Genomic DNA, 21,349 nt, shown 5'->3' on the forward strand with positions numbered 1-21,349 from the left:
AAATGCTACTAGTAAATCTCTACAATATCCCGATATGGCTTTGTTTTTAGATAATAATTTGTTACACTCTTTAGTTGGTTTTATTTTAGATATAAGAAATAGTTTTGCTGCTGTAAACGAAGAAGCGAATTTATTAACAGATGAGACAAAATTTAAAGATGAAAATGAAAGAGTTAAAAAACGAAAAAAAAAATGAGTGACGAAGTTTCACAATCTAACAATGAGAAAGGAAAGGAAATTTCGCTGTGAACACTTTTAATGTCATTTGCGATAAGTTAATTTTGGAAATTAATGAAAGAACTAAAAGATATTTCGACATATTAGATATGTTTGACATTTTTTGAAGGAAAATATAGATCAAGACAAGTACAAGACTAGTATTGATAAAATTTTTCAAATTTATGGGACTGATATTGATCCAGAAAAATTTACTGATGAAGTTAAGTAATTTTTAATAAAGATAAAGGAAGAAAATTCTTCAATTAAAAATATATGTACAAATTTATAAACGATGGGTTAAGGTCTACTTTTCCGAACGTAGAAACAATTTTAAAAATATTTTTGACGACGCCTATTTCAAATGCAAGTGCTGAACGCTCGTTTTCAGTGTTGAAACGAATAAAAAAGTATTTAAAAAGCAACTTGCACCAAAATAAAACAGTGACCTGTCGTTATTATACATTGAATCAGATGTAATGGACTCGATCAATTATAGAAAAAAAAAACTTTTAGTTATTTTTTTATTTAAATTTGAACTGATTTATTTTTATACTTTTTTAAAATGCAAATATATGTATACCAATGTTGTATCGTGTTATTAAAATTAGTTATTGTGAAAATGTTTTATTTTCAATAAACTTAAAAAATGCTTATTTTTGAGGGCCTCAGAATGATGTTGCGCCTCGGGCCTCCAAAAGTAAAAATGCTGCCCTGGCTCTAGGTGCTATAGTCTCAGGGCTCACCATGCTTCGCCTTCTGAGAGGTTTACAACTACTATAAAAAAATTTTACCCACTGCACCATCTGTACATGTTTTCAAAGGTGTATGTATTTTGAACGCACATCCAGGCTATGATGTAATGTTTACTCGTCGAAACGTGTCCTCTTCATGAAGCATTAGTACATTTTCTGACTGAATTTTATTGATGTTTGACAATTGTACTGATGATGTTTTAGGAATCATGCGAAGTCTGGAAACAATTAGGGGAGCCTTTAACAGCAATAAATGCAAAAATATATTATCGGTGATATTGCTATTGAGTGAATGAGCACCGGATACCTAATACACCCGGAATATTCGCCCCTGATATATATGTTTATATCATTTAAAGATACGAAGAAATTTTATACTTGGTTTTAATCCTTTTCCCAAGGAAGCAAAACAATGCTTTGCCTGTTAAATATATTCACGTCTGAGCTATTTCTATATAGAGGCTAATGACTTCATATCACTTGTCTTAGTATGTATCCCACAATGTAAAGCACATCCCCTTTCGGACCTGTATAATGTAATGCACAATGGGAAGGGCACCCAGAGACCGGTGATGAGACCTTTATTGAGGTCTCATCAGTGGGAGCCAGACCCGGGAGAGATACAAGATGAAATAATGCAAAGGTCATATATATCTCATATACAAGTAGATAAAAGGTGCTTGACCTTATTAATAAAAATCTCAGGATGAGAGGAAGATGTAGAAAAAAACTTTCTACATCTTTTTGTCATTAGCTTCTTTAGGTGTGCAGTAAACAGTGTTTTTTTCTCATATAGTGAAACATGTTGAGTATCCATAACTATAAAATAACACTATGGCACAGTAAATAACTTTTTTATTATGTAAATATTTTGTCTGATGTATTATAAGATATTATCAATACAATTATCGTACAACAATAGGAATTGAATTCAACAAAAAAAAAAAACAGTAGCGCGCATTCTTAAATTGTAATCCCTGTACGTAAACTGCCACGTGTTCATGAATTAAACCTAATGGGCTAAGACAATTAGCGACCTCGTCCATAAGGGCTGTAGGGCTGCATTGAATGCAGCCGTTATGGACGAAATGGTTGGAATTAAAATAAATTAAATTATAACAGATAAATGTATTTAATACAACTGAAGATAACACTTTCCCAAATTTTGGAATAGTGAGACAGTCTTTCCGAATAGGATTAGGTCTATGAAGTAAGGCTTCAGCACTTTCTTTACATAAATGTTCATGTTTGTATATGGATCTATGTAGCAGCTTAGCGTCTTGATGTTTTATAATTGTACTGATGATGTCTTATACGATGAAATATTTACATAATAAAATAGTTATTTACTGTGGCATACGTGTTATTCTATAGTTATAAATAATCGGTTGTTGGTGTTTCAGAGGTGATGAAGGTCATCTGCTTGGCAGTTTCTCCCAACTGGACCAGCTAGTTTCACAGAGCCCTTTTGTGGCTATTTCATAATTCATAGAATGTATGTTCGGAATTTCTCCATCTCGTTTCAGAGAATATCGCAAGTATGAAACCTTTAGTCATTTAATGTGCTTATGTGAAGTTAAAGTTTACCTTTGACCACATTATCCCGTCGATATTGGAGATTCTAATGCATTCTTGAACAGCATCCATGCCTGCAGTGGCGCCCCCAGGGAGGAGGACAAAGGTTCCCCTGCCAAGAAAAGGAAAAACACTAGAAAATTTTCCAAAAATCTTTTCCTAATTAAAATAAATAAATAAATTAATTTTTTTTTATTTATATTGTGTCGTGTCTTCTATTTCTATACTACTTATGAATTAGCGGTCACATAATGTGGGAATACCCTAGCTCTCGGGAATCGCGGCCACTGCTGAACGCGAGGTGAACGAAGTATTGCTTCTGACGGAGCGTTTCTTCTTTTGCCTGAGCCGGGCCAAAGGAGATCACGGGTATCATGTATTGGCGATCACTGCATATCCGTGGCGACCGGTGAAAATTTTAAGTGTGGGTACTGCATATACAAAAAAAAAAAAAAAAAAAAAAGAAGAAAAGAAGAAAGGGAAAAAAAACACCTTTTTTTTCCTAATCAGTAACGAATTTATTAATAAATAAATTTACGTATTAAAAATTGCTTTATTAAAAATATTTCATCCTCACCACGAACAAATACCAATAATAAAAGTTTCGTATCAATAGCAATGACAAGTGCAAACGAATATCGAATATCAGTGTTAGATCACAGTGCATTTGTTTCTTGTAACGATAATTGAAAAAATATTATTCTTTTCATATTTTCAACAGTGACACTCGTCGTAATTCACCCTTGTATCTATAATAAATAAATGATTATATGTTATTTTAACAAAATAAAATAAGATTTACAAAAAATGGTTCACCAGACACATGCACCAATAATAAACGTTTCATATCTCAGAGAAATAAGGCGCGTAAGCTTACTAAAATTACACTGCCGTTTGAGCAGTTACAGTTGGGAATGACGTAACGTGCCATGACAAGAGCAAACGAATATCGCCGTTAGGTCGCAGTGCATTTGTTTCGTAATCTAAGGCGTTAACCCAATAATTCCAATTATTAACTATTCAATCAATGTCAAAACATAAGCTGTAACGTTTAATATGTTGTACTGCATTTATAGAATGTTGTAAGCATTGTTATTATTTATAAACACAAACAAAATTTAATTTTTTCATTTTTCCTTGGGGGTATCGCAGTGCTTATGTATTGGTCGCTACTGCTGCAGATGCTCGGTCATAGGTCGTATGCAATGCGTAGCGTGTATTCTCAAATCGTATACTTAACTCCCCCCCCTCCCCAAGATTAAATCTTAAGTGCGCCACTGCATGTCTGCGTAGTAGCTGCTGCAGCATAAAATTCGTTATGGAACACGATTAATTAAACCCTGATCCAACCAACCTGTATTCTCGAAAGTGAATTTATTTAAACCACTAGGAAATAAAGAAAATTGAAACACATGCGCCATCAAACGGTAAAATGTTTAATTTTGATAAGATGGCTGCCTCCTTATTTACCATGTGTTTGCGTAAGTCGTTGCCTGTTGTTTTTGTACTTGGTGCTACCGGCACTGGAAAATCAAAGCTAGCAATTGAATTAGCTATTAAATATGGCGGAGAAATAATAAGTGCGGATTCAATGCAGGTATGTTGATTATGGTTAGTTGCTCTTCAGACCGCGAAGGCAGTTTACTTCAGGAGTTTACAGTAGAAGCCGAGCCAATTTTCAACGTCTTCAGTTCATTAATGGTTCAGTAAATTTTTTAAAGTCAGCGTTGCATAGGCATAAAAGCATTTTTCTCTCCTCTAGTATTCTGCATCAGTGCCTTAAGTGAACACGAATCACAGTGATCATACACGGTGCTAATGTACTATAGGTTGCCCACCCTCCTCGATTACATCGGAGATCCGTTCCTACGGACCGACGTGAGGCAATTTTCGATGCAAGTCGGAATTACCATAGCCTAAGTTACTCACCTAACTTAAAACACCCTAAAGTCATACATATATATATCAAGAAACAGAACTAGGCCCATAGGAAAATGAAAGGGAAAACATAATTACTGTATAGTGCAGAAAAATGAAACTGTAATAAAAAAAAAAATTAAAACAATCTTTTCGTTTTTTCTTGAATTAACATGAGGCTAATTGGGTTACGGCGTTGATGCTGGTCTTCCAGCAAAAGAACAAGAAGCCTTTCCATCTCAGTCATGAGCCTACTACGTTTTTTCGTAATCACAGTCAATTTCATTGGGGCCAATCCTTTCATGTGCTCAAGGATATGAACTTTATCCTTGATAATAGTCCCTACTGTGGTATGACTTAAGTTCAGCGTGCGACAGATGTTCGTTGGCGTTTCTCCCTTTTTTGCCCTTTTAATAATGTCTAATTTCACTCCTAATGTAACGGTTTTTCCTTTTCTTCGACATACTGCCATCAGAAGAGTCTGCTTTACGTTTGGAAGCCATATTGAAGGGTAAAAAAGTCACAAAAAAACACAAACACAAAAGTGAGAGAGCAGATGTAAACAAAGTAAAAAAGTAAACATGGTACCCAAAGATTGTATGCTGGGACTCGAGCTACACCACCTCTCCCAAACAAACGGCGCATAATGGCGTATTCTTCCGCTGCGCTCACAAACAAGTTCGCCCGTAACGTTTGAATTTTACATCGCACTGCTTCAAGTCTAAATTTATTTTTTAAATTATTTATGGGATTACCGCTGTGAAGTCGAAACGACGCATGTCGAGGACCCCCCCCCCCCCGTATATATAATACAGTGCTTATATAGCATTTATATATATTTAACGTTTAGTTTAGTAGTTCCTTGGCAGTAAGGAATGATGGCAGCTGCAATCACAAATTGCATGTCACTAAGTCCTCCACCGTTTAAGAACTCTATTATACATAACATAAAAAGGACTTAGTGACATGCACATTGCTTGTGGCATGTATGTGTCCCGGGAGTTGGATATGTGGCGGGTGAGAGAAGGGGAAGTGCGTATATGCACAAAATGTAGGCATTGGGAGGAATTAAGTGAATTAGATATTTCAATAACTGACCTAGTTGCGTTAGGGATGGGAAATGAATGTCGAGAGGTGACAAATGTCTTGGACAAGGGAGATGCATATACAGTGGCACACTTAGATTTTGCAAAACCTTTTGATAGAGTGCTACATGACAAGCTTTTAAATAAACTGAAAGAAATGGGATTGGATAACTAGTGAGTTGGATTGGTGTTGGACTGACTGTCAAATACATATCAGAAATTTATATATACGGATAGTGTCGCTAGAGGTTTGTTGCATAGGTCTGTATTGGGACCATTGTTATTCAATTTGTATATTAATGATATTGGAATAGGCTTAGCTGGTGATATGCAGTTATCAGTTCATTGTTGCAAAGTATAAGGTTTTGAAATTTGGTAAGCAATAATTTGTAATGCAAAGCATATACTTAGTGAAGAAACTTTAAAAGAGCTAATGGAGATGAGAAAACTGGGATTGTTGGTGGACAAGGACATGAAATTCAGGGGCCACATTGTACAAGTTATGAAGTTGTCATATCAGATAATGGCAGTGATGCAGAGGATCCTGTTATGCAGAAATAGAGTGTTGTGTCGGAAAAAAAAAAATGATGAGTCACCTTTTTTTCCCACCCAACATTAAGTTGTCTCAGAAGGAGTGGATAGGGACATGCTTATGCCTCCGGATGGGAAATGTACCGACTAATGTCCCAAGGACATGTATATATCCAAGTGTGTAAGCTCTGAACAGTGTTAAAATGACCAATGAGTTTAATAGAGAATAGTTGTAAATGAATTAGAATATAAAATCATGTATAAATTGCCAAGTAAATATGTATAAGCTAGAGCATGTTTTAAGCCATGTAAAAACAGTCCGTGGCAACGCGTCCAATCGGCAGTTGCCGTATGCCTGACGACACCGCCGAGTGAGGGAGCTGTTTTGAGGTATAAAGGTTTTGGCGGGGATTCGAATCGTTCTCTTTTTCTCTTGTCTCTTGTCTCCGGGTTTCGTCGGCACCTAGTTTCCTGTCGGAGAGCTGTGTAGAGCTCCGCCACGTGTAGCAAGAATTCCCCCTTGCTATGTATGCTGCGTGGGCCAAGGCTGCAACAGTGTATTCAGATCCATAAGAAGAAAGAGCCACTGATGAAATCGACGTCAGTGTTCAAATCTGTGTATGAGTGTTTTTGGTTCGTATGGAAACAAAGGAATAGCAAGGCTGTCATCAGTGAAGATACTGTAAGCAGACCAGAATATCCAGTTCAAAGCAAGAACGGCAAGCGTAAGATTTTCTTATGTTAAATGTTGGATTAAGTAACTGTGGAATAAGGAAGCATACTACTTCCGTGTAGTGCTATAAGAACAGTCAGCGATTTGGACACTTTTGTCTGCGGTTGAGAAGAAAGCATATTAAGCGCCAGGCGAATAGGAGGCCGAGGTCCGAACTGTTTGTGTAATTTAGGAACAGTAATGTTATGTGGTCAGAACGTAATTAAATGTTAGCTAAAATTTTGGAGGGAGGATTAAGCAAGAATAAGAAGTATTACCCTAGAGAAGTTCATGTCAGAATTATTGAGTTGTCTTGTGTATATATGCAATATTACATGTGTGATAATATTAGGTTACTTAGTTATAATATAAGAGTCTGAGAATAGATGTTACGTATAGAAGTGAGAAATTTGTGTCAAGTAAGGGACCATAATATAGAAGTTTTGGATGTGATTGATTAAGTAAAGGGAACCCAGACTCTTTTAAGACTAAGGATTTGATTAACATGTATACTTGTCTTTGTGCCATAATAAATGTGTTTCTTTATATACAATCAAATGAGTTTGTCATACTTTCTGAGGATTGAGCTACTGTTTGAAAATTTACGTGCCATGCATTAAGGGGGAAACCAATAGTGATATAAGAATCGGGACCATGACTGCATGCCTCATGATCCCTACATTTTCTTTAAGTACTCTTGGATATTGTATCAGAGTTTAGTTGCCAGCTGGCGCAGTCTTTAATCAATACAAATTTGTCGGCAATCGAATATCTGATATTAAGTGATACAAAAATTAATGTTAACTGTAAAGTTAAAGTAAAGACAGTTAGAGATATAACAATAAGGCAGTCACATAGTCACACAGCACACCAGACGACACAAAAGAAGAACATAACAAGAGGTTATGATTTCATCGTATAAGGGCTTGATAAGGCTTCTTATGGATTATTGTGCACAGGATACATTAGGATCTCAAGAAGATTCATGAAGTTGGTAATTGGTCTTTCGAATGTGGAGTATGAAGCCAGATTGAAGGAATGTAAATTGTAATGCTTTGTGAATAGGAAGAGGAGAGAGGGGGGGGGTATTATTGAGACAAGCCACAGGATCAGATCAGATAAGTTAGCCAGGGATTATTATCAGGTTGAGGAGGGGAGGGGGGGGGTAAAACAAGAAGCCATCCCTAGAAACTGTATAAGGAGAGTGTGAGCAGAGGAGTTAGGAGTTGATTTTTGCATGGTGAGTGGAATGTGTTGCCTGAGTGTGTTATGAATGTAGATGCATTGAATCAGTTTGCATTCCTGGGATAGTTTTATATGTTAGAGCAGCCTTTCTCAATCTTTTCTCTGGAGATACCTTTAAAATAATTTTCATTTCTCAGGGAACCCCTTGCATAAAAATTATATATTTATAAGCATAGCTGGATGGGCTTTGTGTGTGATAACGTGTACCTCCCGTGATGAGTCTCTGACTCCATTGAGGTCAAATGTTAATAAAGAATGAAAAAAGAAATCTACGTGGCAGCTTATGCTTACATCACTATTTTATTTTATTTTATTTTTTTTCTTAAATTACATTTTCTTATTGCTGGTTATACTCCATAGAGCATAGGAAACTGGTTGAATAAATTTTATTATTGTTTTCTCCTTGTCTTTCATAGTGGAAATAATATCATTGTCAGTTTGTGATTTGTCTTTAGAGCATTTCCCTGCAGGTGTTTGGCTAAGCTGCTACATCTATACTTGCTGCTGTAGACACCTGGGTAGAGTATATAGGATCTGTTGCTTTGCTGATAAGTTGCATATTTTCTCAGTAGCCAGAAAGTGATTTTTACATGGAACTTTTAAACTAAGATTAAAAGCTAAGCTTTGACCTGTGATACTGTAATACCACTCTCAAAGTCATTGTTCTGTTGGATGTTGAAGTAATAAGTGGCATTATTATTAATCTCCCTAATCATTGTAGTTTAGTGTTTTAATGTGGGGGGGGAGGATTCAAGAATTTCACTTCAGATAGAAGTGCATTTCTTAAAAGCATAATTAAACAGGATTGTTGAGTGGTTTTAATCCATCTTTGTTACATATAAATTTAATAATATTTGCCAGTGATTTTTTTTTCTTTTCCGAATAAGATCTTTTTTATTCTTTTGCTAAATATAGGTTTACCAAGGACTTAATATAATTACCAATAAGATAACACAACCAGAACAGCAACTTGTCCCCCATCATATGATCGGATTCCTTGATCCTGGGAGCTATTTCACTGTAGTAGATTTTCGTAACAGAGCTCTTCAAATCGTATACTTTTTTATTTCTATAAATTCCTGTATTTTATAATAATATGCACAGTTTTACATTATTTAATGACCAACTTGGAAACTGTTGTGATGAGTTTTCCTAGTATTGATTTTATTTGATATTCTCAGCATTTATTATCATTTCTTTAAAAATCATTTCTGACTGGAAAGTCAGTAAATATTTGAATACTGAACACAAATAACAGATATAGCAATTCTCGTAGAAAGGCTTATACATTGATTATACATGATTATTAATTAACTTAAGGAATTCACAACGTACACTAGAATATAAATTAAACTTTAATATATATTTCCAATATTTTGGCATTTTCAAAGGAACTTAAAATAAAGACACGTGCACGCAGGCACTACACAGAGTAAATGAGGACGAAGCAAGGGAAGCTATTGTTTCTCCTAAAAGTCCTGATGGTGCCTCCTAGCAGGCTACGTAGGTATTCTTGGCCGTTGGGCTGAAGGTTTCCTGATGTACGTCTCCCAAATTTGGGGCAGTCTCATGCAACCAAATTTGTTGAGGTTTGGCATGTTTCTTAGGTCCGAGGCTGATTCCATGAAAAGTCTTTAAAATTTGAACTTGCTACAATGTATTATTGTGGCTTTCTTCCACTGTATTCTGTGGCGTGTATCCAGAGCATGGTCTGCAAGACCAGAGTGGCTATACTGGTGAGAACGGATGTAGTCCTTGTGTTCTGAAATTCTGATATTCGCTGTCCTGCCTGTTTGGCCAAAGTAGGACAGGGAGATGTACATCAGGAGACCTTCAGCCCAACAGCCAAGAATACCTACATAGCCCACTAGGGTGCACCATCAGGACTTTTAGGAGAAACAATAGCTTCCTTGCTTCATCCTCATTTACTGTGTGTAGTACCTGCATGCACGTGTCTTTATTCTAAGTTCCTTTGAAGATGGCAACATGACGTTGCCGAAATATAGTGCGTTGTGAATTCCTTAAGTTAATTAATAATCATAAACAGATATAGCACAACAGATATATCTGTAGTGTGGCTATTATAACTTGTTTCTTATTTGGATTTAGTTTCTGTTAGCTACATTCTTATCAGCAGTAACTTTTATGGATCTTTTAATTTTACATTATTGTTAAGAACGTTTTATAATCTAAGCAGTCAGTTACAGATATAAATTGAAATATGTTCTGGGTTGTTATTGGTAGCCATATTTCTGGTATGAAATGAAAGTATAATTGATTTTATTTTAGATTATATGAGATAGTACTACTTGCACAGACTACAGTTCAAACCCCTTCCCCTCTCTCTCTCTCTCTCCACACTCAAACTGTTTGCTTCATGTAGTGAATAGCACTTTCCAACAAACAGGTTATAAATTTGATTTCCAACTCAGGCTTGGAAATTTGTGAATGTCTAGTTGCTAGAGGAATTTCATTGCCAGGTGTAAAAAACCTTGCTTGTTGGAAACCTTGAACCTGCAGTGGTTTTAAAAAAGGTCCATGCTTGAGCTGTGAAGCATAGTTTCTAGATTATCTATTCTTAGTCCACCCTGCCTGCTAATGTGTAATAGGTTTCACTTTTCATGAATGTGATTTACAGTAAATATATCATTATTAATAGTTTTTACTTTTTGTTGGCATTGAATTCTTCTTCTTTGAGTGCTATCGGAGGTCGGCGACCACCTTGGCAAATTTTGAGTGATCCTAAGCCACCCCTGGCGCCTATGCCGCCCAACCCCATGAGTTCCAGACCGGTTATCCTTGAATTCTGATGACTCAAATTTTGAAAACTCGAAAGGGGGTTCTGGCGCCCAATCCGCCCGAGTTCTGGACTGGTAGGCCAGTTCTCCTTGAATTCTGATGACTTGAATTTTGAAGACTCGACACTCAGGGTAGCCCCTGAGTTAAAAAAAAAAAAAAAAACATGATACAAAAACGTTGCAAAAAAGGCTTATCATTTTATATTATAGGGTAGATTGACTGTGAAAAAAGGTACACTCCCGTATTTTAATCAGAGAAAATCTTTGCATTAATGTTTACTTTGAGGGAATAAGAAGTTAAAGTTTCTTTGCAGTCTTTATCCTGTGTATATGTATGTTTTCCTAATGATGACCTCAATGCAGAGGTCAAAACATAGAATATTACTTTCTTAATGAACCTTTCATCAGATTTATAGTTTGCTGGATCAAGGAAAAATACCAGTTGTTGTAGGGGGGACAAATTATTATGTTGAAGCTCTCTTGTGGAAGGTTTTGATTGAACCAGAGGTATGTACACACGCATTGTGTAATATTGTATAATATCTGATATCTAAATTTATTTCTCAGTAACTATGTTAATAAATCCCATTTAATTCAAACTGATAATTTATTGTACTTTAATCCACAGTATATCCCATTTTGAAGAAGAATCTTCAGTCAGAATGGTTAATAATAAAATCATAAGTATATACTAAATTAGAAGAAACCAACTAATTTTACCTCAGATTACCTGGGGCTTCTTCAGGGTAATGTATATAAATGTACGGTTGAAAAATACATGATATAAGTTAACAAGAGATGCTACAGGAGCTTTTGTGTGGATAGTTGAAAAATGTGTGGAGACAGTGAAAGATGGCATGAATCCTCCATTTCCTAGCATTGTTTGGAGATGATTGACTGAAAAAGTTGAAATGTATGAAGCGATCTAATTAAAGACTTCCAGATGTTACTTAGGATCAGTCCTTGATGCTTGTTGAGTGAGCCATGTGAAAAATGAATGGTGGATTGTTTTATCTGATGAGAAAAAGTTTTTTTCTAGATAAACATAGACTTTGTTCCAGTCAATGTCATGTGTATGGGAACAGGGTTAAGCTAAACTCAATCTCTCTTCCCTACTAGAAGCTATATTTTTCCTTATCTCAAAACTTCTAGAAGTGTGACTTGTATAAGAAGCCAAGGAACAAGAAATTTTCTAAACCCCAGGGTGTTTATAGATGGGATTATTGTCTTTGGGAGAATGACGGCAACTACATATAGTGAGAATAGGTTTGAATGTCATTGTGATGTTATGAGATTTGAGCAAATTGGCAATTTTGATCGAATGCTTGCCTTGTAAGGCATGGAAACCTCTATAGTACACATCAAGATTTGGCCACAGAGATTAGAGAATAGTATTTTTTGGATTAATTTCCTTGGATATCTGTTGAGAACAAATTGGTTGAGTAGAGAAGTCATAATTTATTTTATTTCTATCTCCATTTTGACAGAGATAGCATATTTTTTTATGAATGATGCCTATTTTTTTGTTAAGGATGGTGAAACCATGAATGGATGTAATGTTTAATGTGAGTGGGCTTGTAGTAAATGTCTAATGTGAAATTGTTCCAAGATGTTTCTGAGATAATAACATAGAAAGGATAATTTGATTTATTTTCAACTTCCAAAGTGAATTTTATTTTTTTGGTGGAAAGAATTGAGAGAGATTAGAAAACTATTTAAATCTGTGATGCCATGCTTCCAGATGACAAAGATATCACACATGTATCTTGACCAGATGGCAGGTTTCAGGTTGGCTAGTACAAGAAACTTTTTTTTTTCTTCGAAGTTTTCCATGAAGAGATATGCACATGGGGGAAATAAGGTACTTCAGATGGCTAAGTCAAAGAAGTTGTTTATAGCGATGATTGTTCCATTAAAAAGTCATGGCTTTCTATAGAAATAATGTGGTCAGAAGTAAAATAGTAATAAATAATAAAATGATTGAGCAAGTTCATAATTTCAAATACCTAGGCTGTAAACTATCTTACATAAATGAAATAGATATTAATTTTAAGATGACAAACTTAATAAAAATCACTGGAGTAATTAATAGAACCTTTAAACCTAACTACTTAAAGAAACACACAAGAATCACAGTCTACAAAACAAGCCAAATCTACACTATTATATAGAAGTGAGAGCTAGACCTTTGGAGAAAGATATATATATATATATATATATATATATATATATACACACACACATATACAGAGAATTCAGGCAGCAGAAATGAAATTCCTTAGGAAAACAGAAAAACTCACTTTATTAGATAAAAAAAAAAAAAAAGAAATAGTGAAATAATTAAAAATCTCAAAATCAATCTCATAAGACTCAATGATTAAATATAGGAAAAACTGGCTAGACCATATAGCAAGAATGCAGAGAGAAAGATTACCAAAAAAAAAAGATCTTAATGTATAATCTTAGAGGAACAAGGAATAGGGGACAACCAAGAAGAAGATGGACTAAGTCCAGAACAGGCCACATGGCCTAGAACCTGGATAGGAAGACGACAACGACGATAAGCAAAAATGGTTAGAACATCTAAACTGAATGGACAATAGCAGATTGCCAAAAATACTATCATCATCATCTTCATCAAATTCCTGATATGTACCCTCAGGAAGAGTACAGGATAATTATGTTAGTACTACATGAGAAAAGTTACACTGCAAGAAATGAACATAAACTGGGTTGTATATTATCCAAAGAATTTTTAATAATAAAAATAAAATAAAAATTCTTCAGCCAATATGCAATCCAGTTTATGTTAATTTCTTGCATTTAATTGATGGTCAAAATGAATATAGAATCACTATAAAAAGTTACACTATTAAAATTTTAATCAACAGTTTTCCTCCAAATTAATCTGATATTTCTGTCTTCTAAGACACTTTATACTGTAACAATCCACCTACATCTTGGTCTTCCTCTGTCATTTTTCCTGCCAGCCTGGTAAAGAACACCTGTTTTGCTAATCTTTCCTCTCCCATTCTGTTTAAGTGGCTATACCATCTGAGATTAACTCTGCTAACACATTAGTGAATGCTAACAATGGCAAGTTGTTTCCTAATATCTTCAGTTTAGTATGACTATTGATGCCATCTGTTCACTCTACTAATCTTAGAACTCCCATATCAGAGGTTTCTAGTCTTTGATCAAGTGTTTTATTCCTAACCCAGGTCTCAGATCTGTAAGTTAAAATCAGTTTGAACATTGTCTTGTATACAGCTAATTTAGTGTTTTGATTTTGACTAATTTCTTTCTTATTCCATATAAATTTATTCAGCTGACTTTCTACCATACCAACTTGACTAATTCTGTTGTCTATTTCCATACTTAATTTACCATCTTCACTAAATAGCTGAAATGTTTTACAGTGGTATCTCGCTAATCTGAACTAATAAAAACCGCACTCGTTCAGATTAGCGAATTTCCCCCCAAGAGGCAATGATAACTAGCGTTTAAGACAAAAATAACAGATTCTAATGGTACATCAATTTAATTCTGTAAATAAATGAATTAACTGATAGAAAAAATGCTACTGTACTGTAATATAAAACTTAAAAAAAAAATAATACAGTATGCAAGTTTATTTTAGTAAAATATTTAGTTTGTATTTACCTGTATTGTTGAGGATTCTGATTTAATAAAATTGCATAGTTCAGTACATAACTTAATTTGCGTAAAAAAATATCACTTTCTTGTACACAACACACAAAAAGTTTCGCAAAATAACACAAGTTTTTTTTTTTTTATTTCTTTTTAAACAGTCACTGATTTTCTTTTGCTTCTTGGAAGCTAAACTTTTTTCGAATGCTTCTTCTCGGAGCTGCATTAGCAATAAAATTTTGTGGAATGACGTATCATTCTGCTTAGCCCATTCTATACACACATTAAAACCATCAACTGCTTCTTCGTGTTTTACTTTTTTTTTCTTCAAATTCTTTATCGTCCTCATCGTCTGCTAATTCATTCTGTAGCGTCATATTTATAATTTAAGCATTTGATTTGATTTCGAATTCACTTTCGGTTCTACCTGTAATCCATTCCGTAACATCTGTTTGTGAAATTTCAACATTCGGATTTATATTTTTAACCAAATTATGCCCGTTTTGAATATCCGCTTTTTGCGTATCACTCTAGTTATCTTCATAAATTCTAGAAGGCCACAGTTTTTTCCATGACGCTTGACAGCGGTGATTCATGCTGACAATAGAGTACGTACTGTACAGTATAAAAAAGCAAACGTGAACATGCAATAAATCAAAATAGGCCTGCAGTGTAACCATACAATCGATAGTATGAAAAAAATATATACTGTACTGTAATAATAATAAAATAAATAATAATAGTTAAAATAATAATTATTAAATAAAAATAATAGCACACAAAATAATAACAATACATAATAAATAAAACTTTTTTTTTCTTTCAAACCGCAATTCGGATTACTGGAGGGTTCGGATTAGCGAGATACTACTGTACTTGTTCTATAGGTTCCTACATTTATGACTCAGTTGATATTTTCAATGTTTCTGCCTATTTTCATTGTCTTTGTCTTGTTATTGCTTACCTTCATACCAAATCTATTACAATAGTTATTCAATTTAGTCAGGGAATCTTTCAGACTTGTACCAGATTCATTTAGAAATATAACATCATCTGCATAAAGTATAGAGCTGAGATTAACATCTTCAATTTTAATATCAGATTTAATACCATTTTCCTTCAGAATGTGATCCATATAGATAATGAATAACAGTGGAGATAATGTGCACCCTTTTCACACACTTGATTTTACTTTATATCATCTTTCTGTACCTCCTTCAATTTTAAATACTGACTTACAGTTTAAATAGATATTATGTATTGCAGGATATAATGCCCCATTTACACCATATAACTGTAGCATTTTGAAGAGCTTTCCTCTTGGCATTGTCATATGCCTTTTCCAGATCAACAAAAGAAATACAAATCCTTGTTATTCTTTGTATAATATAAGCATGTACACACAAGAAAGATATTTAATTAGCCAAATATTTCGGTCTGAAAATTGCAGACCATCTTCAGTGGCAATACAAGGTGGAATACTAACAATAGATCATTTATAAATAGAACAAGCTGCTGCGTGATGTTATATCACTAAGTATTAAAGAGAAATATTTTTAAGCAGAGACATGATTGAATTAAAAATATTAATTAATAATTTCAATAATTTTAAATAACAAAATTAATATGAATTAATGAGTTATCCTGATTAGACTTTCTCAGATTTTTGATACAGATATACAGTCATTCTGATTCAGGTCTGGACGATGGAGTAAGGCCTCTATGCTTTCTTTGAATAAATGTTCAAATTTATAGCGGGATCTATGTAAGAGGCGAGTTTTTGACCAAAGGTTGTTGTGGTTAGATTCTATCCCATGCTGAGCCAATACAGATTTTTTGGATTTGTTGTGATGAATGGAGGATTGATGTTCTTGGATTCTTTTTTCTAGAGAGCGTCCAGTTTGTCCAAAATAGGAGCGATCACAGTTGCAGGGAATTTGATAAACTCCAGGAAGAGACATAGTTGAGCGTTTGTCTTTAGAAGAAGGAAAATGGGAAGATAATTTGTTAATAAGTGAATAAGTAGCTGTTAACTCATATTGATATAACATCACGCAGCTTGTTCTATTTATAAATGATCTATTGTTAGTATTCCACCTTGTATTTTAAAACTGTTCTTGTATTGCCACTGAAGATGGTCTGCAATTTTCAGACTGAAATATTTGGCTAATTAAATATCTTTCTTGTGTGTGTGTGTGCTTATATTATACAATCTTTATGTCACAAGTATCCTTAAAAATATCTTGTTATTCTTTCTTTTAAGGTTACACGATGGTCAGCTTTCATAGTGAAGAATTTATGGAGACACAACACACATGTTAGAATAATTATTTTACTTATCATTAAGAAAGTAACATTCGACTTTTCGACCTCTGTATTGAGGTCATCATCAGGAAACTATACATATGTGCAGGATACATGGCACTACACTATACAAAAGTAAGATAAATCTGAATATTTGTTAATCATTTACCCTAGCCTGACCTCTGGTGGAAAAAAACAAAAACAGAACTACATTAAACTATTTCTAAAGTCCTCTCGTATTAAGATTTTCTTCTGTTTGGGATTGTTCTTGATGCCAAACGGGTTGAAGATGTGCAATCCAAATTCTGGGAATAATTAATCTAACATTCTTATTCAGATTTGGACGATATTTCAGCATTTCACAGGCTTCTTTGAATTTTCTTTCAAACTAAGTTTTGGTGCAGTGTAGGGACTTGGTGCCTTTCGTCAATTCTGTGACATGTTTGGAGTGCATGGTCTGACAGGCCTGTTTTACTATAGTGAAGGTATTTAATGTGGCATTTGTGTTTCATTTTTTCTAATTGCAATGGTGGGTCCTGTTTCCCCTATGTATGGTAGGTTACAGGTACATTGAATTTTGTAAACCCCGGTCCATACCTTACCGACCCAGGGGTTTACAAAATTCATTGTCAGACTACACACTCCAAAGAGTGAGTGGTCTGACATCGAAATCTACTTGTTCAGATTTGGATGAAACATCATCCAAATCACAACAAGAATGATGGATTAATTATTCAAGAATTTGGAAGGCCCATCTTCAACCTGATTAACATCCAGAACAAGCCCAAACAGAAGAACATCTTAATATGAGAGGACTTCAGAAATTGTTTAATTGTTTTTTTTTTTTACTCCAGAGGTCATGCTAGGTTAATGATTAACAAACATTTAGATTCATCTTACTTTTGTATAGTGTAGTGTAGTGTCATATAGCTTGTATCCTGTGCATATGTATGTTTTCCTAATGGTGACCTCAATACAGAGGTCAAAACATGGAATGTTACTTTCTTAATGATAAGTATTCATAATGTAAGTAGTCCAGGTGGCTTGGAAACCTTTGGATGCCTTGCTTGAGACATTAGCTTCATGTTGCCTGTGATTCATCTCTGGGGCTTCTTTTGTCTGAAGCACCAACAATGTACCACAAGGCAACACTACTGACAGGGGGGGGCAGGAAGGCTGTCTCAACACCCCCCCCCCAATCATCATTTGTTTATGAAAATTGTGATTGTATTTCTCACTTACCAGTTTCATGTAGCCATAAGAATAAATAAATGATAAGTAAATTAATTATTCTAATACATGTGTGTGTGTGTTGTGTCTCCATTAATTCTTCACTTGTTATATTCTCAAGATTTCTCGGCTATTTGTCTTAAAGTGAAAATCTGAACCTGACAATCTATTTGACCTGAATCTAGTTGCTTCTTCTTCACCACGCTTACTTCCACAATTTTTCTTAGCCATTCCTTACGTATACTTACATAAATCTTACCAGGAACACTCAGTAGGGAAATATCTCTGTAATTCTCACATTCAGTTTTATTTCCCTTTTTATAGATGGGTGCTGTGAGAGCTTTGCTCCAATATTCTGCAATTTGACCCTCTGAAGAGGCCTTCTGAATTATGCAGTGCAGCCACTGTACAACTTTTATACCTCCATATTTGAGCATTTCTGGCCAAATTTCATCTACTCCAGCCCTTTGACATTTCAAGTTTTTGATGACCTTTTCTACTTCAAGTATGGTTATGTATTCATGACTGCATTTCATTTCTGTTGGGAATTTTCTACCATTGTGCTGATACTGGTCATTTAATTTAGCAGTGTTTCATAGTAATTACTCCAGACATCTAGAATATCTTTACTTCAGTTTTCATGTCACCTTTATCATCTCTGATTCCTTTTATAGTCCTCTTTCCTCAATTTCTATGCTCTCTTCAATAGTCTCTAGAATATTTTGCCACCTTCCCAATATTATTTTCTATGTTCTTACAAAGTCTTCCCATGACTTTTGTTTAGCTAGTTAGTTAATCTTACAGTCACATTCAGTGGGTGTGGTGAGTCATCCACTGCAGATAGCACTTCCATCTCAGTATGGTATCACCGATTGTTAACCTGGGATGGCCCAGTTTGTCAACAATTTGCTGAGCAGATAGGATTGCAACATGGCATCCTATCACAATGCCTCTTTGAAACTCCGTCAGTTCCTTCTTGTAGCCAGTTCACCCAGACAAAGTTGTACTGACTTAGATGCATCATATTCCTTCAATTTATACTGCCTACAAACATGTAACTCATTATATGGCTCTATGCACCATGCACATGGGGGTGTCTGGTGACTTCTTTCCAATCAGTGTCTCTCTCTCTCTCTCTCTATATATATATAATATATTAAATAATTAAATATAATTATATATATATATATATATATATATATATAATATCTATAATATATCTTAAGATTAAGACAAAATTATGTTAAAAAAGCATTTGCAAATGTTATGTGTAAACTAAAAATCCATTTTCAAAAGTTGTCAATAACATGAAAACATACAAGCTGTAAAGAAAGAATAATTATATATTATTCTTTCTTTACAGCTAAAGAAAGAATAATATATAATTCTTTATTATAACAGCTAAGCATAATTTTACAGAACTACGCAGTGTAGGGTGCTCTTTTACATGATCTAGATATCATCTGTGAAAAACACTGGAATATCGATTTACATCTGTTTTTCCTAAGGCAAATTTGATTGATTTTTGGAGAAAAATTCTCTTTATGCTCAGGAATGTTGAGTACGAAGGAAGGTTTAAGACTGCAATTTGCACAGTCTTAGTGGATGGAGGAGGAGGAGGAGGAGGAGGGGGGGGGAATATGATAGTCATGTAAGTTGGTAAGGAATTATTACCAGATTAACATAGAAGAGGTTATTCATAGAACTGAGAGCAATGATGGAAAAACGAAAGGTCATCTTTAGAAGCTGTATAAGGAGAATGTCAACAGAGTTTTTTTTTTTTCATCTAGAGTTGTGAGTGAATGGACTACATTGACCGAGAGCACAGAGATGATGAATGCATTTAAGCCAGCGTTTGATGAGCTTTGTGTGAGAGAGACAAAAACTCTTCCCACAATGAGTTTTTGACTTCATGGAGGTTCGAACGTAGTATAGTGATAGAAAATTAATGATTTTCATATACAAGAATTGCCATACTTTGCTTTTTTCCTCCTTTTTCTTAATCAATATATAATTTTTATATTGAGGTTTTACATCCCATTAATCAACAGGCTTCCCATTGTTAAGTTCTGAATGAAACTGAAATTTAATACATTTTATGTTTTCTTCAGACTTAACATGCATTAACGTTTCCAGGACCAATATTGATATATCAGATGAATAAAGCTAATTGTAATTTATCAGCAACACTAATAATTTGAGAAAATGTTTTTATTATTATTATTACTACAGGCAACTCCAAGGAGTCCTTAGATTCATCGAGGGAGGCCCTAAACATCATGTCCACACAACTATTCGACATTCTCACAGTATCTGTCATACCTTGCCTTGAACTCATTCACTGTCATAGCACCCACAACAGACTCTGGCAGCTTATTCCACTCATTTACCACTCTAATAACAGCTCTAACACCCTTACTAACCACACTCTTGCCCAGCTTCCATAGCTGTCCCCTAGTCCTCCCACCACGAGTCCTGATCTCAAAAATATTCTCTGAATTACTTATCTGTATATCGTGTTGTAAATAATTGTAAATTTTCTAATGTTTAAGCTATGTTAACTTTGTGTAAATTCTTGTGTGTTGCTGGAAAAAAGATAATCGGATTAGATACTGATGGCCAGAAGCTAAACATGTGCATCAAGTAGGATGCTAGGATGCGCATGCAGGCCCCCCCCCCGTAAAACACGCTAAGGGAGAGTGTGGCGCTAGGTGATAGGAGAAGTAAGGTGTCGTGGGCAAAGGGAGAGAGAGAACGATGACGTAGAAAGGAAGTATCGGACGGGGGATTTAAAAGGTGTTGCGGAGCCGGCTCGAGGTCTTTTTTCTTCCCCCTGCATTGGAGAGGTCTTTGAGATAGAGGTCCTTCGGAGGTCGTTGGAGCATGCTGAAGTGTCTATGGGCAGTTCGCCGGTCAACGAATAGCCCAGCGGAGCGGAGTTCCCGATCACCACGGAGATTGCTAAGCCATGCCAAGCCAGTCTACCAGAGAGCGGCGAGCACTTACCTTCTTTGGCGGAGATATGTCAAGTCTGGACTTATCAGTAGAATAATGCAGATATAAGAAAATAAAATATAATAATAAAATATAAAATATAAAAATATAAAATATAAGATCTGATAATGTTGGAGTCTTGACAAGTAACAGACTGATCTGGAGAAAAATTGTAGATAGGAAGTTAGTAATGATGTAATTTTTTCATGTAGTACTGTCATATCCTGTACACCCCTTGAGGGTACATGGCAGGAATTTGATGATGATGATGATAATGCAGATAAAGTCAACTGAAGAAGGGACCAAGAATCGGAAGTTCTGTCGTGATGTATGTGA

General features: G+C 34.8%; 1 protein-coding gene across 1 annotated transcript in view; it reads left to right on the top strand.

The window, feature by feature from the left end:
- The first annotated feature begins 3,996 nt into the window (after positions 1–3,996).
- The window catches only part of LOC150107252 (tRNA dimethylallyltransferase), a 193,727-nt gene continuing 176,374 nt past the window's right edge, over positions 3,997–21,349 (top strand). Inside the window, exons 1-3 of the mRNA XM_090391751.1 lie at positions 3,997–4,143; positions 8,952–9,089; positions 11,243–11,341. Of these exons, the coding sequence (XP_090247877.1) occupies positions 3,997–4,143; positions 8,952–9,089; positions 11,243–11,341 (384 nt within the window). The remainder of the gene's footprint in view (positions 4,144–8,951; positions 9,090–11,242; positions 11,342–21,349) is intronic.

This window comes from Typopeltis vanoorti, chromosome 4 (genome assembly GCF_054136105.1).
Source record: "Typopeltis vanoorti isolate ZY-2024b chromosome 4, IOZ_Tvanoo_1.0, whole genome shotgun sequence".
Classification (NCBI taxonomy): domain Eukaryota; kingdom Metazoa; phylum Arthropoda; class Arachnida; order Uropygi; family Thelyphonidae; genus Typopeltis; species Typopeltis vanoorti.